The sequence below is a fragment of the Cololabis saira genome, chromosome 23 (assembly GCF_033807715.1).
Source record: "Cololabis saira isolate AMF1-May2022 chromosome 23, fColSai1.1, whole genome shotgun sequence".
Classification (NCBI taxonomy): Eukaryota; Metazoa; Chordata; class Actinopteri; order Beloniformes; family Belonidae; genus Cololabis; species Cololabis saira.
In genome coordinates this window covers 17,656,296-17,683,668 of record NC_084609.1, presented here as the reverse complement: position 1 = coordinate 17,683,668, position 27,373 = coordinate 17,656,296, and the positions used below count along the sequence as shown (strand labels likewise).

Below are 27,373 nucleotides of genomic sequence, written 5' to 3'. Positions count from 1 at the left end.
GCAAAGGTCTGGCATGGATATTGGTAAGTGAAATCAAGAACCCTTTTTCTACCAGAAGCAGACATTTTGGAACAAATTGTCCACAAATCTAAGTTAAACACCATTAAATGTAATTCACAGCACAACAAGGCAGGTGTTCAGCTCGCTGCATGAATCTGGTTTGTGGTCATTTATTATCAAAAAGGCAACGCGGGCTGCCTCCCCAGAACACCTGCTGAAATGATACCGGTGTGGTATCAATAACAATGATATTTTTTCACCTCTTTTTTTTTTAGGTGTTCTGCACTCTTCCTTTAACGTGAGAGTAAATCTCGGTAAACTGCGAGCACTTGGGGATCACCAGGTTGAGCTGAGGTAAGCTGCAGAGCAAGAACATGTGACTAGCTGAGATCATCCTCTTGTCACTGAAACACTGCTGAATATAAAAGTGGTGCTTCAATCATAAAACGAATGTTTGGTTTCTGCAGAAATGATTATCATCTTTGTGGTGATTGCTGACTGGAATAGTTTGAATGTTTGAATGCACCCAACCAAAATGTTAACAGTATGCAACTTTTAGGGGCTCTATTGGTGATCAGATGCAAATGAAAACTTGTTTTTAAGGTCACACCATGGTGGCATATTTGTTAAAGATTCATCCAAAAAAAGAAAGGAAAAAAAAACTTTATAATTCAGGTTAGTCTACATTGGAATGACGCCCTTATAGCTTGTTAAATCTATCAATTAATTGTTTACCATACACAATTTACTGTGAGAGGGCTGCCAGAGCCTACTCACAGCTAGATACTGTAAGTGTATTATGTAAATCATACACTTTTCTTATTTTTATGCTACAGCTGTGCGTACGTCATTGCATCTACTTGACATTGACCCCTCCACACCATGCATACACTCTGAAACAAAAAATAAATACGTAAAAAAGGAAGGTTTATAGGCTTATTTGTTGTCAAATTAACTTTACTGTTAGATTTATTGACTTTTCAAACCTTTATAGCAGTTTATTTCAATAATGTGCAACCCAGCACAAAATCTGGCAAACTTTTAACCTTTTAAGAACGAATATCTGCCATTGAATCACTCAGCCCAAAGTCAAAATTTAAGTACCGACTTTTACCATGTAGATGAGGCCTTTTATTGCTTTTGAGTCCCTCTTTGTTTGAACGTCTTTGTATTAAAACATACTCTAGTTTGCAGTAAATCTACTGTATTTTACTTAAGTCCATATCACGACAAAATCCTTCTTTTTTATATCCCAATAAAACATGTTCTGCAACTCAAATGTCTGAAAAACAACGAACAATAAAAGCAATCAATTATTTATTATATTGAACAGAGCCTTGTGAACAACAGCCGAACAGTTTCAAGATATTAGGGTTGTTACTCAAGCCCACAATTATTCCCTTGGTTGCAATTTGTAGCTTCGCCAAAAGATGGCACTAAATCCAACACATTGTTCTTTCAAATAATTGCATTTCAAAAATGTCTATTAATGGATATTTAAATTAGAGTTTGGTGCTTTTGGTTTCTATAGCGCACTATTGGCTTGAGGAAGGTACTACAGAAACCTCTGTGTACTGGTGCAGATGACAAAATTTAAATCCCACCTGCCTCACACATGAGTAGATGTGGAGACCGTGAAACGGCCTTGACATTGATTGAAAGACCATACGGGTCCTCTTTGTAAAAGTCTTAACAAATAGATAAATATCACAACCGTCATGGCTCATGAAGACGTGCCATGTGTAGCGATGAATAAGACAAATGGAGAGTTTTACTGTGGATGATGTCACGCTAATGTTCACAGACTTGCATGGCACAAAATTTAGCCAGCAGCCAGGTCTGAACAGCAAGAGTCACGGAGTATTTACAAAGATAAAAATCAGACAGTGCAGGTAGCAAAGAGTCAAGAGAGAAATAACATGAAGGAAAGCATTAAAATTCCAAAAAGGAGATTAAAAAGAAAAAAGAGGAAAAGGAAAAGAAAGTTAAAAGGTTAAAAAAGCAACGATGCTATCGCTCCCCTAGAGCAATCATTAATTAGCACTGACGAGCAAAAGAAGGAGATTAAAGGAAAGAGACTGATGACTAGGGAGGCAAATAAAAAGAAAGAATTCCTGGATATAAAGGAAGAGTAAGGTTAAAGCAAAAGCAGTAGATAGTGATCATAGATGAACCATGCGTTTGCAAAAAAAAAAATGACACGGAAAATATAAAGATTAAAATTAATGAGCTGAAACTGAAGCAATTGTGCATTTCAAAAGTCTCTGCTTTATGTTGCATGAGAGCCGGGATAGCAACTCTCCCGCTTTGTCGTACCCATTTTGTTCATTTCTACATCTTAAATGACACAAATGAAAGATGATAACATTTTTTATCATGTTAATCATCCCCTGCCTTTGGTGTGTGGATGTGGGTTGGTTTGCTGACTCATACAACACACACACACACACACACACACACACACACACACACACACACACACACACACATCTTAGCTGTCCATCGTGTACGATGACGACGCTTGCTCCAGGGCAGGGAAGGGGGGTGGGGGGCGTCAGCGCTGTTGTCGCTGGTGCCACTTGATGTGGCTGTGGAGGCCGATGCGTGAGCCGCACATCCTTCCACAGGTGGGGCAGGGGAGCCCGGACGTTGGGGGAATGCCGGCTGTCCTCCGATGTCGTTGGGCACGTCTCTCAGACCTTCTCTGATGATTGCTGTCATCTATTTGTGTGATTGCCCTGACGCAAGTATCTCTCCAACCTAAGCGATCACACGCTAGAGTTTCCAGCTGAGTGGGGCTGATGGCAATGCGCTTCAGAAGGTCCTTGGTGTAGTCCTTGTAGCGTTTCTTTTGGCCACCAGCAGCACGCTTTGCGTCTTGTAATTGACCGTAGAGGACTTGGCGGGGCAGGCGGTGTTCAGGCAGTCGGATTGTATGACCTATCCACCGTAAGTGCCTTTTGGCCACAGCTGCTTCCATACAGCTGGAATTAGTGCTCTTCAGGATCTCCGAGTGAGGTACTTTATCTTCCCAGGACAGACCAAGGATTTTTTGAAGGCAACGGATGTGGAAGGCCTCCAGGTTTGTTATGTGCCTTCTGTATGGCGTCCATGTTTCTGCCCCGTAGAGCAAGGTGGACATGCACACTGCATTGTAAACTGCAACCCTGGTGCCGACCTTGAGGTTACGGTTTTCAAAAACCCTCCTGCGAAGCCGTCCAAAGGCTGATGAAGCTTTATTGATGCGGGTGTGTATGTCTGTGTCGAGGGAGCAGTGGGAGGATATTGTAGAGCCAAGGTAGGTGAAGTGTTCGACTGTTTTGAGTGGGATGCCGTTTATATGGAAGCTGTGGGGTGAGGGAGGTTGGGTAACAAGTTGGGACATGATTTCAGTTTTTTGTGTGTTGACCTGAAGACCGAAGGACTGGTAAAGAGTGGAAATTGTGTTGAGGGCATGCTGCATAGACTCTGGGCTGTGGGCTAAGACTGCGCAGTCATCTGCATATTGTAGCTCACAGATACGGCAAATCTTTGTCTTCGTATGGGCTTGGAGACGGCGGATGTTGAAAAGATTGCCGTCAAGGCGGTATTCAAGATGAACACCGTCTTTGTGATCCAAGGCACGATTGAAGAGAAAGGTGATGGCAGAAACGAGGAGATTAAAAAGCACTGGTGCCAAGACACAGCCTTGCTTCACCCCGGTATTTACCTTGAAGGGCTCTGACTGGAGGTCTCCGGTGATTACTCTGGCTTGCATCCCAGTGTGCAGTTGCTGCAGCACGGACAGAAACTTGGGTGGTACCCCAAGTTTGTCCAGTTGTTTCCAGAGCATCTCACGGTTTATGGTGTCGAACGCTTTGCTGAGGTCAATAAAGGCTATATAGAGGTCTTTGCACTGTTCCCTGCTCTTCTCCAGTAGCTGCCTTAAGACAAAGACCATGTCGGTGGTCGACCTAGACTTCCGAAAACCACACTGCGTCTCTGGGAGAGCAGCTTCCGAGATGTGTTCCAGGCGCTTGAACATGATCTTTGCCAGCACTTTCCCTGCAATGGAGAGGAGGGAGATTCCACGACTGTTCCCACAGACTGCTCTGTCACCTTTGTTCTTGTAGATGACCACAATGTTGGCATCCTTCCAGTCTTGTGGGGGGGTCTCATGTTCCCATATGTGTGTGATCAAGAGGTGTAGGCGGCGTGTAAGGAGGTACCCGCCGTTCTTGAAAACCTGACACACACACACACACACACACGTGGGCTCATAGCTGACATTTCTAGGACTTCCCTGAAGACTGAGAATCCGACAGCTGGGATGGAAAACCTCCTTTTCTTCACTTTAATGTTCTTTCTCTGCTTCAGTTTACATGTACTCATCGTACAAGTAATAAAACGATGCCACAGCTGATCAAAACATGTCTTAAACTGTAAAATATTTAAAAAAAAAAAAAAAATAATAATAATATGATAATTATAAATACTGATGTTGGTCAACTGATTGGTTCTTTAAAAAAAACGGATCCATTGATCACGTTCGGGGAAAGCTCACTCTGCTGCGACATGTCGGAGGAGCGCAAAGAAACGCACCACCCTGCATCACCTCAAACTAAATTTGAAATGAAGAAATATTGTCATCTGCATGCAAAAACCAGCATATGCCTGCCAGCTGCAGGAATATGAAATTGTTTTCCAGGAAATTACAGGATAATAAAAAGAAGAAGGGTATTTGATAACGTCGTATTCTTTGACTTAAAAAAAAACTTTGTGCAACTTTAAGGAATAAAAAAAAGGACCCGTCAGAAAGCTAAGGTTTTGACCAAACCTTAATGAGACTTGCTGACAAAGCTCCTCATACAAAAACAACATTGTAATATTTACGTATGACCAGCTGACATGATGGTGTAGATGGTGTAGATGTGGTGACGGACTTGATCCCTGTCTGTTCTGTAAATGGCAACGGCGACAGAGAGCAACGCTCCAGCTGACGGGGATGCCAAAGTGGCAGTGAAGGAAAGTAAAGACTGCCACTCCCTGTGTAATCACATGTCATACACTTGTACATATGCATATAAATATAACAGAAAAGTGTGTCAAAGTTTCAAATCCCAGAACGTGCGACAGGATGCACACAATAATGTTTTCCTCTGGGACTGAACTAGCTCTTGCAAAACTCTCGGGAAGACTTCAAAAACAATTGTGCTCAAATGCATTATTGCATGCACAGAGGAAGAAGAGATGGATGCTTCAGTGCTCCGCTAAAAATGCAAGCAGAGACCTTCTAAAGCCCGGCGTCTTTTGCCACTAGGAACGATAGCTCATTACGACTTCTGTAGACATTCTGGATTCTTGCTACCACTATTAATTCAGGAGTTTTAAATCTATAATCAACAAACAAAAACCAAATTGAATGAATAAATAAATAATTATTAAAGTATAGTTTACATACACTATGTAGACTGTGGCAATAAAGAGTTTGCAAAATTCCACGTGAGGATGTTTTGTTTTTAGAAGCTTCTGAAAGGCAAATCAGTGTTCTTCAACCCCAGTCCTCGGGGCCCATTGTCCTCCATGCTTAAACTGTTGCTCTGCTCTAACCCACCTGGCTCAAATTAGAGGACCATTGACAAGCTTGCGAAGATGTAGACGGCGAGCTGATGGCGATCCGTCATTTGGGGCAATTTGTGTTAGAGCAGAGCAACATCTAAAACATGCAGGACAACGGGGCCCTGAGGACCCGAATTGAAGAACCTTGGGATAACAGACTCTTAAGAGAGTTAATTGGAGCCACACCTGTGGATGCATTGTAAGGCACACCTTCAAACAAACGAGACTCATTGCATGACATTGTGGGAAAAACAGAATAAATCAACCAAGATATCAGAACGGGTTCATGCTAAGGTGTCATTTTCAGGTGCCTGAAAGTCCCATGTTCATCTTTCCAAACAATAATACGCAAGTATGAACACCATGGGTGCAGCCTTCATACCGCTCCAGATGAAGACGGCCTCTTTGTCGCAGAGATGAGCGTGCTTTGTTGCGAAAATGTGCAAATTAACTCCAGGACAACAATGAAAGACCTTGTAAAACATCTTATGTTCCAACAACAGATGGAAAGAAAGCCACTGTTCCACGAACACCGGAAGAAATACATACAAGAGTTCTGCAGCTGCATATGGTGGACAATAATGTTCATTTTTGAAAAAGTGTTCTGTTGTCTCATGAGACTACAATCAATCTGTTTGGTCATAATGATTATTGATATCTTTGGAGTAAAAGTGCGACATTTGCAGGTCACAGACCACCATCCCAACCCCCATTGTAGTTTGGGGGTGGCAGCATCACGCTGTAGGGCTGCTTTGCTATCAAAGAGACAGCTGCACTTCAAAAAACAGACGGCACTGAAAAGGCATATGAAAGCAATAAGCCCCAGAGATTTGAATCAGCGCCACCATTTCTGTCAGGAAGGATGGACCATCGTTACAACACAGGGCGACCCGAACCTTTGAGCCAGTTTACAGTTTTACGTACACTCGCAAATTATTTATGTTAAGTAATCTCTAATTACTTTTTTTTCATTATTTTAGAAAAAAAAGGAACTTTAACTGATCTGAAGCAGGAAAGTCTTCTTAAACTTTATTTTAAGAAAATGAAAAATTGTTTTAAAAAAATGTGTCTTTCTAAACTGTATGTTAACTTTTGGCTGCAGCTGTAAATAGCAGCATGCTACACAAAATCTAAATCATACAAACACACATAAGACTTTGTATGATTCCTGTGTTACTGAATTTAAATACACACTTACTGTACATCAATGTCGCACACATGCACTAATATCACACATCTGAAATGTCGGTTACGAAGATGAATGTACACACAATAAAACACTTGATGAAACAAATACTGAATGGGCATTCACACAAAACTACAGACCACACACACACACACACACACACACACACACACACACACACACTCACACAGCTGGAATGTAATGCTGAGAAATGCCAGACCACAACAAAGGAGGAAGGATGGGAAATATCATAGGAAGCAAAAAGAAAATAGCACAAACAAGAGGAAGAGATAAGAACAACGTAGTGAGAGAAAGAGAGAAACCAGCATGTTAAAGGTTTTGGCAGATACAGGAGGGATAGAGTGTGAGATAAGATGAAGGCCTTCTCAGTTTCCGCTGAGTCGTCTTTGGCACCATCACCTTCGACCCTGTCAGATACTTCCTGACTCCACTGGGGACTGGGGCGGGTCACCAGTACACACACACACACACACACACACACACACACACACACACACACACACACACACACACACACACACACACACACACACACACACACACACACACACAATATCTCTTAACACAATCATGCAGCACTGTATAAAGAGACACATCACTGCTACTTCTGCTGCCCTTTAGCAGACGCTTTTATCCAAAGCGACTTACATCATGCACATAGGGGGGTCCACCATGGATAAGTGCTTTTTAGACCGCTGTGAGAACAGTTGGACACAGGTGGTGTCATGCGAGTGCGAGATTTTACTTTATTTAAAAAAAATGTCTTTGTTCCTTCCCACCCAACACAACAGTCCCTTTACACGGCAAAACTAGGTCTCAAAATACATTATCTTTATAAAATGTGAGTGAAAGATCAACTTATTTGCCTATTTTTTAGCTTCTTGATGCCTCTTAACGTCAATTTTTTAGTTTACATGAAAATAATAAAAGAATAAAAGAATTACAACATAAGGTTAAAAAAATACAACTCTCCTACAATAATGTAATTAAATACATAAAATGATAATCGTTGCTGTTTCAAGACATTTTTAATGTCAATAAGATTTTACCTGACTCTAACTTCAATAAATAAATATAACCCCCAATAAAGTGATTCTTTTCAGTTGTCGTTTTTTTGTATTTATTTATTTTATGCAAAAACATGATGTGGTATATCATCTTTATGTTTGACGATGCAGTTGCTGATACTGATGCTAACCACAAAAAAAAAGCTCTCAGCTTATTTCTTCAAAGGGTTCAGGACTATTAGTTTTAAGAGCCATGGTCCGATTACGGCCAATGATGGTAAAGCTTAATTCATTACATTTTCAGAGCTTTCCAATACTTTGACTCCTCAAACCCTGTCCTAACAATCAGCCTCGCTGCTGAGAAATTTAAAAGAACATGTGGTAAAGTGTTTTAGGTTAATTGGTTTCTGATTTTGTTGTGTAACGTTGAAGCCGTAGCAAACAGGATGGTGTAAGCAAGAAAACCATCAAATAAAACTGCTTGTAGGATGGGAAGAAAAGCAAATTCAAATTCCTGTTTGGTAAAAGATCATGTAAAAGGCTGTCAAGAGCACTTACCTGCAAAGTGCTTTGTTCTACTCTGCAGCCGCCACTCATCCACAAATATGACCTTCATGGAAAATTCATCAGAGGAAAACATTTTTTCTTTTTTTCTTCAAAACAGAGTTCAGTCACTCGTGAAACTGCTCTAGATTTCTCCCTCTTTTATGTGAGGTTTAAAAAAAAAAAAGGAAATGTAAAAGTAGCAGCTCTAATAGCCCTTTAAATACACAAAATTACTTACAAATAATGGCTGTAAAATATCAGTAAAATGCTGACACCGATACTGGATATCTGTGTACAAGTACAATTTCTATTACTACTAGTAGTAGTGGTAGTAGTAGTAGTAGTAGTACTAATAATATAACGATATCCAGATATTTTATAGTAATATTTTTATAGCCCTGTGGACTAATGAAGTAAATCAAGAGCCTGTGATAATAAAGATATATATTTATTTCAAACAAAAAGTTAAATTCATGGAAACAACACTTCCCCAAGTTGTTAAGCTCAGACATAGCGTAATCATGTTTTGGGTTCGTGTTGCTGCCAGTTGCATGAAAACATTTCACTGGTGGAGGGAAAAGCGGATTGCACATCAGTAACTTCAGTGTGTGTGATATTATTTAGTATCATAAGTTAGCATAAGCTAAGCCAGCAATTGACATATGGTTGGCGTGTTTCCGCCAGCTCCTCGGGCGTGCTCGTTCCGCCTAATTGCAACAGGGTGCCTTGTTGCACCACCTCCCCTCACATTCTTCAGAAAACCTGTTGGTGATGTCACAGGAGGGTTGCCCAGTTTTTCTTATAGCGTCTATAACTGGACCGAAAATCTCACACAGGTAGAAATTATTTTGCAGGATGAACCAAAACTGTTTGCAAGCGCAAACACTAGTTCTGTTAATACTGCCACTTACATTTGCCTCACCCTGTTTTGGTATTTTTAAACAGTAAATAATTTAAGAAAAGAAATCATTGTGTAAGAATTGGCCATCTTTAACTTTAATCCTTTTGGAATTCAGGTCATTTTACAACTGCGTCACTGCAGAGAAAAATAAATTCAACCCAAGGCTGCACGCTACTCTAAGTTAAGGAATAAGAGTGAAAAAAGATAACTAATAATGATCCAATGTAACCAAATGAGCTTTCCTATGCAAGTCCTATTTATATATGTTTTTTTTAAAGCAACAACAAACAACAGATGAGAGGATGACTGAAAATCTGTTTGTGAAGGAAGTGACAATGTTTTCATCCGCTAGTCATCCCTCCCTCCAGCTCATCTGTCGTTCAATATTAACCATCCCTTCGTTATTACTCCTCCTTCTCATCCCTCGCTTATTCAGCTCTCGTTGGGTGAGTCATGCTTCCCCTCAGTGAACAGACACACTGTGGCAGGAAAGCACAAGTACACACCGTGAAAAACAGACGCAGACACAAGCGATGTGCACGACGATGCCCACACATGGAGATGGGCACATATGATGTTGGAGGCAGTGGTCATGCTGCGTGTGTGTGTGTGTGTGTGTGTGTGCGCGCGTGTGTGTAATGACCGTGAGGAGTTTGAAAGCATCGCCCACTCAGGCATTAGACAACAGGAAGATTAACACACATTTTTGTCATTCTCTGAGGATAAAGGTGGAGGATGAAGAACATAATGAAGAGGAGGTAATAAAAAAAGAAAGATGAGAGGAAACACAGGGGAATGTCTCATTTTCCGCAAGACTAAAAGCAAGCCGAAGAACACATTACATGAGCAATTTAAGGGAAAAGAGGGCGAGTGTAAATAGTATGGAACCAAAGACAGAGGAAACTGAGGTAAAAGATGACATCAAAATATCCATGAAAGGAAAAATTGAGAAAGGGCAAAAGTTAGTTTGAGAAGCTACACCAGAAAAAAGAGGAAGTCGAGAAGAAAGGACAAAAAAAGCAATCAACAAAAAGGTGCAGAAATCTATCTTTTTTTTTAGAAAAAGGGAGAAAAGCAGCAGAAGAAAAGGGGGAGTGACTGTACGATAATTCTGTTCATTCCCCAACAACACTGCCCAGACTCACTCCTTATAAGGAAAGACATGGCTACTGCAGACACACACACACACACACACACACACACACACACACACACACACACACACACACACACACACACACACACACACACACACACACACACACACACAACACACACACACTGAGAAACTGGACTGAGCGAGAGGGAAAATTCACAAAATCACAGCCCTTGTGTGAAGGGAGAGAAGCAGACTCAGTCTTTACTTTCAGTTTCACATTGCTCTCGTCTCCTTTTCGTTCATTTGCTAAATAAACATTGCGTGTTAAAGAGAGAATGCTGTTTCACTGTCTCTGCACTGGAGTTAAAGTTTTATAAGACTCCTGAGTGCACAAGTCTCCTCCCTTTTCTGTGAAATGTTCTCCATGCACATCCTACTGGCTGTTTCTTCCATCCTCCCCTCTGTCCATCTGCTTTTTTTTCTCCCCTGCTATCATGCCCCGTGTTTGCCCGACTCCCCGTTCTCGCCATCCCTCTCCCTCACCTTACTCCGCATCCTGGCTGGGTAAACACACAGGTTTGAAGACCATCTGTTACCGATGAGCATTCATGTGTGAAAACACAAAACAATCCCAGCACGCAGACACGAACACACCCGAACACAACGGGAATAGCAGCAAAAAAAACCCACCCAATTCCTTTCATCTTTTTGTCAACTTTGAAAGTCAATACACTTGACTGTTTCTCATATGAACTTGTCCACAAGAACATCTGTAAGCCAAAATACTCACTATCCGAACGTCATAGATCCAAGTGTGGGGGGGAGACAGACACCATGGCAACCGAAGAAGCATGACGAGACAGAGATGCGATGATAAAAGATGACTTTTTTAAAACTTTACTGAGCCTACTTCTCCCAAACCAATCCACGTAATATTCACAAGCTTATTTTACCAAGATAAAAACTGATCCTGGATTTGACAGTGGCAGATGCTTATGTACCAGAACAGCGACTCTACACTATTTATTGCAGCGGGTAAACATAATGTAGCAATGTATTTCTGCATCATTACATAACAAGTTACAAAAGAGTTCTTAAGTGATGTGTCTTATCCTTCCTTAACCTAACAAAACAGTATCAATACCTAAATGTAGTGAAAAGACGGTGAATTGAAAATAAGGAAATAAAACAATAGTGAGACCGACACCCCAGGATGTCTCAGGAATAACAAAGATGGCAATGGTGTCGTGACAAAATGTCTGCATTTGACAACATTTTCAGTTTGCTCACTTCCGGTGTTTCCACCAAATAAAGTATGTTGGCCTGTTTAATATATTTTTACTGATTTGATTTGAAAAGTAATAAAACTCAGGCTCAATCCCAGACCACGAAGTTGCAGAGACAAAGCTAACACTTGGCTCCTGAGGAATGCTTATATATTTGCAGAAACCTTGCAGCGTGTGTCTCTGTGTGTACTGTTTGTATGTCCATGTCCTGCTTCCTTTCCTTTCCTTTTTCAGCTCCAACTCTCATCTAAAACAGTTACTAAGGTTTCAATGTTCACTGTATAACAGTAAAGCAAAAATATTGATCTAAAATTGAATGAAGTACATTTCAGACTAAAAGTGAAAGCTGTCTGATTTCTGATAAATCTTCTGTGAATGAACTTTTTTCCTGTTGTGGTTATGACAGAAAGAGTAAAAACAGTAAACACAATTAGTGTTGTCAATCATTCGGTCACCCTCACTTTTTTATTGATTCTAATATGGTCCCTTTTGCAGATGCACCGTATATACCGCGGCACATTCGATGTGAAAGCAATGAACATACACTCAGCAGGAGTAACATGGAAATAATTTACTGAGCAAACCATAAAATTAAATATTATTGGGCAGACGATCCGCTACGTTAGCACATGGGTTTTCTGAAGAGCAGTTTTCAGGCTCTTTTCTTTTCGTGGGGCACCTGAACTGTTGTAAATGGGCCAACGGGCACAGGAAGCCCACTGGAGCACGACCACCTTATGTCAATCAATGTTAGCCAGAGCTATCATCTCCTTCAGCCGATTCACGTCAGAGAAGCTGCTGGTGAACGTTTACAGCCGAATATCCCATTTGCTGGGTGTCCAGTGAGTGCAAACTGCTGATTGTTTCTTAGCTTCATAGCATGACCACGACTGATGAGGAAGGGATGATGTCTGCTGTGCTAACTGCCAATCAAAAGTCTACACCTATTATACATAAATGCAGAGGTTTATATTAATTCATCAGATTAAGATTAAGATGAAAGTCTTTATTTGCCATTTATACACAAATACAGAAATCCTTGTGCATTAGTAAGGAGCCAAAAAACTAAAAACTCAGGTTACGTATTGCACACAAATAGACACACAAGATTATTGCACATGAGCCTCAGTCAGGTAGTTGGTGTTAACAGGCCCTGTTGTTCCTAAAACTTTGCCGTCAGCCTGACTGTGGCAGGGAAGAAGCTGCTGTGGAACCGTCATGTGTGGGTTAAGATACTGTCTGCTCTGCAGCATCTCAGATTGTACAGCGTGTGTTTGTTTTTGAAGTTGGATTGTGCTGGGTGGTTTGTGTCCTTGTGGATGTTCAGTGCCTTCTTTCTGCACTGTGTTGTGTAAATAGTGTCCATGAATGGAAGATCAGTTCTGATGATCTTCTCTACTGTTTTAACTATTCTCTGGAGAGCTTTCCTCTCTGCCTGCGTGGTGTTCCCGTACCAGACAGTGATGTCTGTCGTGAGGATTCCCTCCACGAGTCCTTTGTAGTCTTGTGTGATGGGGTGCCGGCGCACCCCAGGCTTCCTCAGCACTCGGATGAAGTGTATTCTTTTTTGAGCCTTTTTCACTTTGGCAACAGTGTTTTCTGACACTCAGGTTGGATGTGACATGGAGGCCCAGGAAGCTGTGGCTGTCAGTTCTCTCTACCTCAGTCCCTCTAGTGAGGGGAATGCAGAGGGGGGCTTTCTTCCTGAAGTCTATAATGAGCTCCCTTAGGGCTTGGCGATATGGACCAAAAGTCATATCTCGATATTTTCTAGCTAAATAGCGATACTCGATATATATCTCGATATTTTTTCTGTGCCTTAATTGGGGTTTCCCCCAAAGCATTATAACATAGCATCTCTGTTAGCTTCATTTTTTTCTGAGGCAAACCCTTAAAAAAACAGTCAGTTTTAATACAAAGCCTCGTGCCAAATGTCACACAGGTACCTTTGTTAACAGAGGTCTGCACAATATCAAAAAGTATAAAACAAATGAAATAAAAATAAACTGCCTGCATATATAGAATAAAAATGCTTCTTGAATAAAATAAAACAAATATCCCTTTCCTGCATAACAATTAAATTAAAATACACTGTGCAATTAATACAATGTAGACAGTAACAGGCGGACTTTTCCACTGAGGTTGACAGTTGTGCAAATAACAAAACATTTGTGCAAATCTCAAATAAAACATTGAAGTCAATTTGTCACAAAATAAGCTATATCAAAATCATTAAAAAAAAAAATGTAAAAAAAAAAAAATATATATATATTTTTTTTAAATCGATATAAACGATATTGTCTCGTACCATATCGTGTTTGAAAATATATCGATATATATTAAAATCTCGATATATCGCCCAGCCCTAAGCTCCCTCATCTTCTCCAAATTGAGGACGGGGTTGTTGTCTTCCTCATAGTGGAGAATGCTATTGAATGAGACTCTGTATCCTGACTCTTCCCCACCCCTAAACAGGCCCAGGATGGTCGCGTCATCAGCGTATTCGATGATGGTGTTTGTTTCCTGGGTGAAAATGCTGTATCAGTAGTGGTACCAGGGTCTTCATGAATGTAAAATTGACCCTGATAGCAAAATATGAGTGAATCAACGTTGAACACATGTAGTTTAAGATTATTAAAAAATTGGACAATTAGAGTTCTTAAAAAACTGAACCAGCAAATCTGTAGTGGCAGGTTACACTCACTGTAGAAAATTGGAAATTCAAATTGGCCAAGAAAATTGCAATTGTTGCACCTGTTCATTATTTATTTCTCCTGTTCATCTTTCTGCACCTCCAACTTCTCCCTTTGATTCAGTGTGTTACTTGCATCTTTTGATCCACTCTCTCCCTGTCACATCAACATCTATCAGTTCATCTATATCGCTACAATTCATCTGCCTCTCCAGCTCAGTTTGTCTGCATCATCAGTTCATTTCTCCTTTTTCTCTCCCTCCTCCTGGAGCACGGCCCCTTGATTTCCTTTTGGATCCATCCTTCATTCTCCTGATTTACCCCCGTCTTCCTCTCAACGTTTTACACATCTTTACATCTCAATCTATCTTCCTGATCCATTATTCACAAGTAGCCTTCCTCCTCTTTTCTTTTTTTCTCCCAAGTATACAGATTGCCAGGCAAAGCATTTTTTGCAGCCAGCTGGCACAGAAACTCTTGCTGTGAACATTTTTCTTATCCGTACAATGGGTAGAAATTTCACACATGAAGCTCGCAGCAACATAAATTTCAATTGAACTTTAACTAATATGAATCAATAGACAACCTTGAATCCAGGATGATGCAATAAAATCAGAATTGCAAGACGTTCAACTTACTGGAAATGCAAGAGTAATAACATTAAGTGATGTGTAGTGATTAAAAGACTTTACTCAGTCAGCAGCGATGCTTATTAAAGTGCCTTGACTGTTTCCATCAGCTTTTTTAGCTTGTTTGTGTGTGTTCTTAATTCTTATTACTTAAATGTAGATGACACACTACAAAATGTCCTATTAGTGATTACTTAAATTAAATCTACATACTTTGTTTACTTCTCATTATCCTTGCCATTATTATCACGATTCTTCCCCAAGTTCATTAGAGTAAAATGGAAAAGTAACTTTGCCTTCCAGCAGTAAAGATCAAGCTCAACAATTTGCTACGTGGAGAAAAAGATTTTCAGTGATCTTTGCGAAGCTTACCATCTCTCTCACTCTGTCCTCTTTATATTTACTGCTCGTGAGCTCTCTCTTTTCAGTGCCAGGATGGCTGTGTGCACATAACATGCATCGGTTTACCTGTGAATGACTTTGTTGTGTATCGTAAAGTAACAACCAACGGTTGGAGGAGCTACATAGTGTCTATATTATGCAGTACACAGTATGTACCACATGCTGGTCGGGTGGCCGCCATGAATACCTAGTATCCCAGTGCAAGAGCAACAACGCAGCAGTACAAGCAGAAACTGATCTGACCAGCTTTTACCGTAGTAGCCATTGCATTATGTGATGGAATAATGCAATGGCTAGTAAAGCCAAGCTTTAAAAAGCTTTAATCTTCACTCACATGCTCCCAATTTGAATATTAGTGCCGTCCCTCTACTGCTCCAAAACTCAGTGGACAAATTATTGGTCTTCTTTGACTTAAAAGCTTCCATATTTCCTTAGTTTTTCTTTTTTCCTTACCTAGAACTTTGTTTTAGTCTGGACCCTGAGCTTTGCTTGTATGTCTGATTTTTTTGTTGATATTTGAGGCTCTTTTCCTTTTCATTTTCTCTGGTTTTTCTCTTCTTTCATTTCCTTTCTTGAGTACCTGTGTGATATTTGGCACGAGGCTTTGTATTAAAACTGACAGTTTTTTTAAGGGTTTGCCTCAGAAAAAAATGAAGCTAACAGAGATGCTATGCTGTAATGCTTTGGGGGAAACCACAATTATGGCACAGAAAAAATATCGATATATATCGAGTATCGCCATTTAGCTAGAAAATATCGAGATATGACTTTTGGTCCATATCGCCCAGCCCTAAACTGAAACCCGTCTTCCAGGCAGCAAGGCTGACAGACTGGGGTTTGAACCCGTCTGACAGCACAAAGATTTATACAACAAAAACTCTGGTTACAGTTACCGTCTCGCAGCAACTTATACACTGAAGCCATTTTCCGATTTTGTCACCTGTCAAACTGCGCTTTCAATTTAATACTCCTCTACAATTGCACACAAACAAGCCATGGATTCATAGTAGGATTCAGAATTTATGTTAATTTAATGGCAAATGTTTAACTAAAACTTGAAGCATGAACACACATCTAGGGATCAATGTCTATAAATGAATAGTAAAACACAGGCTTTGTGCTAATGCGCTGTGCGAAACATCAGAGTGTAGTGCTTGCATTAGTGCAGGTACGCTGTACGACTAGTCTTACGTGAAAAGGGCAAAAGAAACAGGTAGATACAAAGAAGTTTTAAATAATATGAAATATGAATAACATTTGATAAATGGTTTTTAGTTTAGCAAATTTTTCATCGCAATTCGTCCACTAGATTTTTTTGTGTGTGTTTTTTCTTAAACCAAAAATGAACTTATCAGATTTAACCGATTACATATGAAACTATTTCCAGAGCTCTGATGGGACATCCATTTACACATTAACCTGAAGGTCACATTTCCAGCCGTGTTCATGCAGCGGAAAACACACTCAAGTGCTAGATTGTCTTTCTCCCTTGCTGCCGCTCCAAGTCTGCAGCACTGAGAGACAGAGGAAAAGGAGGAGGAATAAAAAAAGATGAACAGTGTCCCTTTTCCAGTCTCATCTTTATCCATCTCATCCAATTCTCCACCTGAAGGCAAACCGCTGCCCAGGTGAAACGAACGCAGAGCTGACTGTCTGTTTGAATTAACCTCTCACTTGAGCATGTGCACGCACACACACACACACACACACACACACACACACACACACACACACACACACACACACACACACACACACACACACACACACACACACACACACACACACACACACACACACACACACACACACACGCTTTGGAAAAGATAAAACTGAATCTACTAACTGTTGTTACATAAATATTAGGTTATTACTGTGTTCTAATAAAATCAGCAAACTAAGACCAATGTCAATGAGATTCACATGTCATTGGAGGCTAAAAGTTATCCTCTGCATCAGCACACACACACACACACACTCTTCTATTTCCCACCACCAACTTGACTATTAAGTTAAATAATTGAAGAGAATGAAAACAATGCAGCAGAAAAAGTACAACGGCCGACGGCAACTGCATCATTTAAAAACACATAAACACACAAAGTCGTGCACAAACACACAAGGCCTTACATCAACCGTTGCCAACTACCTCACATTTCAATAAAACACAGAAATTGGTATAAACCAAAAACAAATGCAGCAGATAAAAATAGAGTAGTAAGTCCTGAGCCAAAAGGCTCATGTACGGCCACATACATATACTTCTGCATCAGTCTGCACACATTTGCACCACACACACACACACACACACACACACACACACACACACACACACACACACACACACACACACACACACACACGCACACACACACACACACACACACACACACACACACACACACACAAGCACCCAATTGTCCTGACAAGCATGTAAGCCTGCCAACAAGGACAAAGATTCCCCCCTGGTACGATCTCACTCTGCATACACCCAGATCACAACGAACAAACACACCACACACAATGAAAGAACTGAGGACAAAGTGAGCACAAATGAAATAAGTCTGACGTGTAAAACAGAACACGAATAATAAATAAGCAGATATATATAATTCAGACATATATACAGCCCCCTTGCCTCTCAAAATGTGTCTCATACTCAGACTGCTTGTGAAGTCACATGGCTCGCCTCGAGTACAGTAGATAATAGATTGCATCTAGCAGCCACACAAACGGACAAAGTGGGTTTTGTGCTGGTGGTATGATTCGGTGCGTGGACAAAGTGCGTAGAACAGAGAGCGAGAAGCAGGCCCCCGGAGAGCAAACCTTTATATTTTCAATTATGTTTTTGTTGGAAGTGTAAGGTGTCAAATGGAAACAGTGATGCTGAGTCAAAGCCTTGCTGTCATGGTGACCGTCATGATTCCAACTGCTGCTTGCTTTGTGAGTGGGATTTATAGTGATTAAATGGAAAGTTTGCTCTGCAGAGAGGACCACAAAAAATTAATTACACTAGGAGACAAAAATGTGTGCTTTTTGTCAGAAAAAATATTTAAAAAAAGGAAAGGGAAAAGATGGGGGGGAAAGTGTAGAGAGTGAGGCTTTCCTTGAGCATTCCAGGCATTCCTTCAACCTTTCCTTTTTTCTGGGCTTCTCCCTCTTTCTGCACAAAACATTGTTCTTACCTACTGTGATCAGAAAGGTGGAACAAATTGGGCGAACACATTCAAACACACGAGGCCTGTCAGAAAACTTGAGAAAATCTGCATTAAAAGCGACAACAGTGAAGAGAGTGGCCATCTGTATACAGAAGGCTTTGTTGGGCTGGTGCGAGCCTGTTCTGTTGAAAGAAGTTCTGGGGCAAACCGGCTCCACGGGCCCAGATGGAGAGTGAGGATACGAAGGAGAGGAAGAAGTGGGGGCTGCGAACAGACAATGAGCCCGGCAGTGGGAGGTAAGTGACAGTGGCCCAGAGACAAGGGGTGGAAAGTGTTACACCAACGCATAGAAGGAGTGATAAGAGAAAATGACTGGATGAGAGTGACCAAGAGCAAGCAAAATACAAGAAAGGAAATTTCAGCACAGAAGGAGAGGCTGATTTAAAGCTCAGCAGGAAAGTAACACAAAACAGCCTCCAATCTAATCTGACTGAGAGTCTGCAAATTTCCTGTATTTGCTCACATCAAATCTCTTTGAGTTAGCCGCAACCAACCTACTTTAAAAAGAGCGATGAGAAAACTTTGGTCCTTCTAGCTTAATTATAACAGTTTAACAGCTCACAATTTCAAATTTATAGTTTAGGGTAGATGATATGTAAAAACATGAAGTGTGTGCATGGTGTGCACAGTAGCATGTGGTGAATTCAATTTTAATCGCTCGCTTTTGTTTCAAAAGAAAAACTACAGAACAGTATAAAATTACAGTCTATTCAAGGGCTGTGCAGCTGAAACACTTTGAACAAACAAAAGGACACTAATCATAATTCCATCAATTTTCTTAAACGCATATCACAGAAAAAAAAAGAAAAACTTTCCCAAAGAAAATATGGGAAACTTTTGAATTGTTCTGATACTGCAAAACTCATGTGACTGATGTCGACTGGTCGTGAAAAATGTCAAATACCACAATGAAATCAAGCCAAGGTAAAAAGTAGTCCTAAAGTGCTCTCATGTAATGCCAACTAGAGATGTAACTAATTTGCATTATCATTGTGAGCAACATTTTGTGACAAAAATCTCCTGTTGCCACAAAAAAAGCAATTACCGGTATTTGAGCAAATATCTAATACATTTATGTTATTAAACATTATAGTTCATCCTCATCTAAAGTTCGTGCTGGATACACAAATGGGAAACGTGGTCTTAACATAATTTCAAAAAGGAATTTTATGTTTTGTTTTAAGCTTTTTTTGCTCCCTCTAAATGACCAAAAAGATAATTAATGTCTTGTTGATCCAGATTATTATTATTATTATTATTATTATTATTATTATTATTATTATTATTATTATTATTATTATTATTATTATTATTATCATTATTATTATTATCATTATTATTACTGTTGTCATTTTTAATTATTTCTTTAAGCTATTACATATTAAGACAGTAACAATTTAAATTATAAGAAATTGCTTAACTTTTACATATAAAGAACCAGTTGTTGTAATTGTTGATTTATTTTAAGACCACACAAACGATACTATGTACAATATATACATTTATCAAAGAATACAAAAGGTATACATCAGAAAACAATAAAAAAGAATAAAGTATGGCATTATGATAAACTGTGATAAATAAAACTATGATAAATTATGAGAAGCTTGGTATTAGAAATTTTTGATGATATGTTTTTTTTAATATACAGTGGCACATAAAAAGTACTTTAATAAGATGAGGAGTTAAAGACAGAGGCTGAAAGAAGGAAGATGAGTTGAACATGAAGGAAGGAGGACTGTGGGTGAAGAGGACTCACATACCCTAAAATTAGTCAACGATAACTTGAATTCAGTTTCTCACACAAAAATGATGGCAGAGCCAGCAAGGTGCAGGAGGGAGGGAAGAGAGCTGAGCTACTGCATGTGATGACAGAAGGGGAGAGAAAATGAAGCACCAGGAAAGGAAATCACAGAGCTGAAAAGAAAAAAGTGAATGGAATTTAAAAAGAAAATAGTTCCCTACATTAGAGATCAGAAAATATTCTTACATGCTCTAACGTGTGTGCTTTCTCTCCGTTCCAGGACACACACACCCAAAAGGAAGAGAGAGAGCAACTGAAGAACTGGTGGCAGGCCAGCGACATGATTTATAAACAATCCACCTGTTTCTCTGTTCACCTCATTTATTCCCACAAGTGCTGATTTTTAATAAATATGTGCACACAAAACACACATATTGAGTTTGTGGGTGCATATTTGCAGGCACGTGCATATGTTTCACAACCTAAATTCCTTTTTCCATATTTGTACACAGGAAAAACACAAAAACTTACAAATATGCACCAAACAGCATGTAATACAGATCAATATGCATATGTGACTAGTGACTGTCTTACAAATCAAAAATAAAAGGTGGATGGCACTTGTTTTTGCAGTGGCTACAGCAGAAATGAGCATGTGAAGCTGAGATGGACTGTGTGTGTGTGTGTGTGTGTGTGTGTGTGTGTGTGTGTGCTGTGTGTGTGTGTGTGTGTGTGTGTGTGTGTGTGTGTGTGTGTGTGTGTGTGTGTGTGTGTGTGTGTGTGTGTGTGTGTGTGTGTGTGTGTGTGTGTGTGTGTGTGTGTGTGTGTGTACATGTCATCTCTTGTATAATGTTTCAGCCTGCTGCCAAACAAGCCCCGTCTCAGACATCCAGATGGCTTCAACACCAACAGACAGCTGGGAGTCCCAGGCCAGCCAGCCCGCTTCATCTGTGTCTTCACTTACAGCAGTGAAACAAATCCAGCACATCGCTCCATTAAATTATCAGGATAAACTCCCCTTTGTGCCATAAATATTACAGAACAAATGGAGTAGAACAACTGAATCAGAAGATGGTATGTGTAAAAAACGCATATAGCATAAATGGCTAAAATCAAAAACTTTCTAACTTGGATTTGTTTGTAAGTTTATTCACTTTAAAGAAAAAACAGATGTTAGAATGAGCTCCAGTGATCATGAAATTAGGTCAGAGGACACTCCAGCTGACACAATACTACATCTCCATGGACCTTCTAAATATCAATTACTGGATCTGAAGCAACAAACTTGCATGTCTGATTGCCAAAAAGAAAACCCTAGAAGAGATCCACTTCAAAGGTTTTTTTTCAGAAGAACACATGGGGCACTTTTTTTTTTTATGTCTTTGGCACAAAAACACTCTGTTAACCTGTCAATTGGCACAAAGCAGCAAGATAGGAAACTTCAAAAAGTAATAATTTTGAGATTGTTTTGAGGTACTGTAGATGCCCAACAACCTCGGAGACTAAACTTCTAATAATTCACTATGAAGGACACTATTGACATAAGCTTGTTTAGTTCATGTTGTAAGTGAAAAGCGTGACACCATCATGAGTGGAAACCAAGACTCATTTATGACAGACCTCATTTAGGGGAGAAGACACAGCCAATATATGAATGACTCCAAACTAAATTACATCCTTCCTAAAACCAAAATTAGGGCTTGTTAAAATGGCATTCTTCAATCATGACGGCAACTTGGCCAGTCCACAACATTTACTTCATTATTTTCTTCTTTAAGTAACTAAAGAGTCATCTTGCACCAAGGCCCCTAATGTCCAGCAATCCTGTTCATGTACAGACCTGCAAACCAGAATCCATAGTTCCATCAATGACCATTAGCCATTCGGTAATAATTGGTAATATTGGCCCAAACCATGTTGCTAACATCACAAAGATGTGAAGTTATTAAGCTGGAATAAAGTGTTTCCTTTCTCTAAGTCAAAAAGTATATTTTTAGTCTCATTTGTCCATGAAACATCTTTTCCAACAGCATTCTGGTTCACGAATTGACGGAGTCCAAGAACTTCAGTGTTTTTGCAACCTTTTTCACCTTGATGAGCAATAATTGTCCTTCAAAAGTTCAGGCTTTTGCAGGTGCATTTCATTAACCCTAAATGGTTCACAAAGTTTCAAGAACCCCATCTACACATGGGTCTCTTGCATTGGTGAAAAACTACTTTGGGCTTCTCTGTATGTGTTTAAGTTATGTTTTTAAACTGTCCAATTCATTTATTCTGAAAATATAATCAGTCTGGGGACACAAACAAAACGTTTCCTACCTGGGTTTCCTCCTGCACCACTCTGTACTGTTCCTTCCAGACAGTCATCTTTGTGGCTTCATCCTTCCTCAAAGCTCTCTCTTTCTTCAGCTCAGGACTCCAAAATGTCTTTATGGAGTTCATAGAAGAGCTCAACTTGGACTCTTTGCCCTCCAACTACAAAAAAACAACATTAAACTTTGTGACGTATTCTAATTAATACTCATATTTTGCTGTGGCTACAATGTTTCTAATAGACATAAGTTTCAAGTACACAGAGCTCCCAGAGGAGCTTGTAAGTAAACAAATAAATAAGACAATATACAATAAATTGCTAAATAAACTAATGCATCATTGGATACGGTGTGTTTGCTTACTTCTCTGCGCAGTAGTTCATTCTCTCTCAGCACTTCCCGTAGCTGTGTCTGGAGGTCTGACATTGCACCATCTCTCACCTGATAAAATACATAAGACAAGACTATGTTACAATATATTACATAAGATTAAATTACAATATATTACATTTAGCAGATGCTTCCATCCAAAGCAGCTTACAACAGAGGAAAACAATCAAGCCACAGTGAACAAACCCAGGAATAGTGTAACTTTTGCTTGTGTTTTGCATCAGTTACCTCATTAAACATAACTGAAAACAAGGCATGAAGTCATAAGAACATCGGCTGACCCCGACACCAACGCACACAGGCTGACTGGTGAGAGGATTTCTTTTTACAAATTCAAATGGAAAATGTAATTTAAAATTTGCATGTATGCATCTACTGTATATAAGGGCTATGTCGCCCTTGACCCAACCCACCACCCCGCCCTGATATTACAGCTCTGAGATCGTTAAGAGGTTGTCTCCTGATAGGACCTCAAATATGAACCAGATCTCAAATATTTAATACTTTTAAAGTTAAAAATCTTGATTTCCTGTCTGTTTATTACATTTAATCTTCTGAAACTTTTGCTGTACACTAAGGCTTTTATTGTTTCTGTTTTTTAAGTCTATTTAAAAAAATGGTGTACACTAATAATTATTATTATTTAAACAATTGCAACTTCTCACAATTTATGAGGTCAACAAGTATCAAATAGGAGTTCTTATGTATAAAGTAATTCACCTTGCTGCATCTTTACCCATTTATTTTCAAAGTTACTTTGAGTTTAATTTCCATTACCATGCACATTTTACAAGAGGGAAGAATGACTTGCACATTCCTTTCTGTAGGACCTCTGTTGCTAAATTTTCATTTGTCTACCAAGGTGTAGTGCTGTGGAACGATATAAAAAAATTTAACAGAATCATGTCTCTCTTTAAATACATTTAAGATTAAATTTAAAAAATCCTTACAGATGTTCTTATCACTTTTGCAACATTGAGTATTGTATATGTATCTCTATTTTTTATTATTTTTTATATATATTTCTCTTTTCTTTCAAAATTTTACGTAACTATTGTTCTCTGCTGTATAACATACTTCTTTGTATATGATGGAAATATGCACGTGTGTATGTGTGTATGAGGAATTGTGGGTATTGGGTGGGGGGGTGTAAAGTGTTTATTATAATTATTGTAGGTTTAAGAGGGGAGGGTCGCTTATAAGCCCGTTGGGCTTCATGATCTTTCCTGCACATTTTAACTTTGTTTTATTACTGCTTTTTTCGATGCTTGTATGTTTGTAAGTGCAAACAAATCAAATTAAAATTAAAATTAAAAATAAATAATGATGTTATTCTTAATGTCCTATAAAGTCTAAACATAGATTAGTGAATAATATTACTAAATCTATACAAAGCCTTCATTGCACAAAAAATTATCATCAACACAACCAAGGAGAATTCAGAAAAGCCAGATTGTTTTTTTTTGCTTTTTGATTTTTTAACTGGTTGCTTTAATATCCATAGACTTAATAAACCTCATTAGTTTTGTACTCTAGAATAAATGTATTCCTTCACCCCATCTCCATCACCCTTCTCCTCTGAGTGTGGCAGATAACAGATAGGCAGTGTCTAGTTTGCAATCTCATGAGTTACAAGGCCAACCACTACTCTCTTGGGTCCACAAAATGTTAATACAAGGATTTAACTGAAGTTAATTTTTTTACAAGCTAGTGCCACCCCCGTCAAGATGCCACCCACAGCTTAATCCAACACTGCAACGTTGTACATGGCCATCACCCCCTACAACACAGCCACAGCACCAGATATAAGTAAGAATGAATTGCTGCTATCAATGCAGATAAAATTATATTTTTCATGATGATGTTCCTGACTGATCTGAGAGGGTGCAATATAAAACCAAATATGGGAAGATTTCCTGTTACTTCATGTACAGTTGAGGTACAGCACAATTTAATTAAACCAGCAAGATGTTACGACTAAAGTTGTATCAGGTGAAATATTTATGACTAATAGAGGAACAGAGCAGGACACTTTAGATGTATTGAAGCTGGAATGTTGTACTTACAGCTGCTTCATACGCTGCATTTCATATTTCAGTATTCATGAGAAAATGTTCTTCATATGAATGTTTAAATCACGAAAGCATGAACAGCATATTTAAGAAATGAAAATAAAATCCTGGCTTAGTTTTCAGACTTCTCTCCGTCTAATGATACCAAAACTTAATTTCATTAATTTCATTTCAGGAAAACAAAAAAAACAACAAAAATGAAATGATGACGTGCTTATTAACAAATCTATAACACAGAGAAGTTAAGGCTCAAAAGAACAAAGAGATCATGTAATATTGGAGATGCAGTTATTGAAAATCTAAGTATACTCCATGAGTCAACAGTTGTTTTATTAACCTGTAGCTGCAATGACTTGAAGTTGTTTTTTTATGCATGACATCATCAGTTCATCACTTTGGTCTTATTCTTTACTTTCATCTCACAAGTGGGACAATAAAGTACATTGAATTGAATTGAATTGAATTGAATTGAATTGAATTGAATTGAATTGAATTGAATTGAATTGAATTGAATTGAATTGAATTGAATTGAATTGAATTGAATTGAATTGAATTGAACATGACTATACTTGACATGCATGTAGTAAAGATAATAATGAATTGAATCATTAAGAGGAGATGATATTGTTTGTTTGTGTAAAAAGGAGGATGAGAGCTATTTCTTGAGGAGATCTCAGGTTATGACTCATGGTTCCGAGGCAGTGGGAGGGCACACTTTGAAAATACTGTACGAGTGCCCACACTGTTCCTGTTGCATTAAGCTGAATGATGGCTGAGGACGAAACTAATACCTGTTAAAGTCTTGGCTAAATTCAACTTAAAACATCCTACTTGCTGGATCCAGAAAAGAGCGAGTGCAGAATTTCTTTCCCTGCCTGAACATCTTGTTTGTTAAGTACCACAGATTCTTTTATTTTTGATTCTCACAGCTGATTTCAGAACCGTTTTTCTTTGCTGAAAGGTGCGACTAAGACTTTGTACACCATCCTAAATCAGTCTCATCTAAACATTACTGATGCATTTATAGTGCACTTTAACTAAGGTCCACTATTTAGTTAGTTAATTAAAAAGTAATAGAGATCCAAGCCTTTTGAGCCCAGAAAACACGCTTGTATTACTTTTCAAAGGAAAGATTTGGAAAGATAGACATCAAACTTTTGATAACAGAAAGGATCATCTGATCGACATTTGTGTAACAAAGATTAACCAGATGCCAGAAGATGTTCTGGCATATTGGACTATTCCTTTAATGAAGTTGATTTTTACATGTGCTCCAGAAAGAAAAATGACCATGCAGTGTTTACACAACATACATCAAGATGTTTTTTCAGTAACATTTGGCTGAAACAATACGTAAACGGAGGTCTCTCACCTGTCTCATAGAGTGGGGCACAGTGGCTGCCTGTGGAGCTTGGTTTTGGAAGTCCCCCCCGAATGCTATTGCATCACTGGGCATGATAGGTCCACCACTCCCCATTCCAGAGTTTATATTCGGACTGCTGCCCATGACCGCCGCCCTGACCCCATAAGGCACCCTGGCCCCTGCTCTGCCCAGGGTCATGGTGTTTTTAGGAACCGTGGGATTCAGTCCACTGCCCATGCTCCCAATGCCGAGCGATTCTTCACCGGTGTCGGTGAAGTACATGGGACCACCGGTTGCGTAGGCGGCATTCAGAGACTGAATATTCTCCATGGACAGGGTCTTACCGGTCCCGGTGAGTCCACCGGTGGAGCTGCTGCTGCTGTTGCGCCGGTGTCCTAAACGTGGAGAGCGAGGGAGGCGCGGCGAGCGACCAGGACTGCCTGAGCCGTTACCATTGGATCCAACAACATCCAGCTTTGAGACGGAACGAGAACTACCGTACATGGCGACGGAATAGTGTGCACTCTTGGTGTCGTTGGTGCAAATAAATAGTTATCAAAAAGAAAAAAGAGAAAGAGAGATCCTCAAAATGATACTCAAATAAGATGAAAAAATGAACCCCGTGAGTCCTTTACTCTAGTTCCTCTTTACTTCAAATATGAATTGTGTTGACATAGCTGTGATCAAGAACTTTCCTCCACGCGGTGTAATCCATGGGCTTTGTCAGGAAGTAACAATCAACAGACCATCCCTCTGAAAAAACAGCACGATGAAGCTTGGGATCACCTAAAAAGAAAAAGAGAAAGACAAAGAATCTTGATAAACAGAACCGGAGATTAAAGCGCTTAAAGGTAGGCCTACAAACAAATACAGTCGTTACCAGGTTTCTGTTTTGATAAAGGTCCCA

General features: G+C 39.4%; 1 protein-coding gene across 7 annotated transcripts in view; it reads right to left on the bottom strand.

Annotated features, from left to right (window-relative positions):
• LOC133424478 (ELKS/Rab6-interacting/CAST family member 1-like) overlaps window positions 1-27,373 on the bottom strand; it is a 156,910-nt gene that overhangs the window by 120,846 nt on the left and 8,691 nt on the right. For all 7 annotated transcript variants that reach the window (XR_009770888.1, XR_009770889.1, XR_009770890.1 and 4 more), the window contains exons 2-4: window positions 26,476-27,252; window positions 23,005-23,082; window positions 22,649-22,804 (exon numbers count right to left, since the gene is read on the bottom strand). Coding sequence is in view for 4 of the 7 variants with exons in the window: in XM_061715110.1 (XP_061571094.1) it covers window positions 22,649-22,804; window positions 23,005-23,082; window positions 26,476-26,970 (729 nt within the window). In the remaining 3 variants the exon portion in view is untranslated. The remainder of the gene's footprint in view (window positions 1-22,648; window positions 22,805-23,004; window positions 23,083-26,475; window positions 27,253-27,373) is intronic.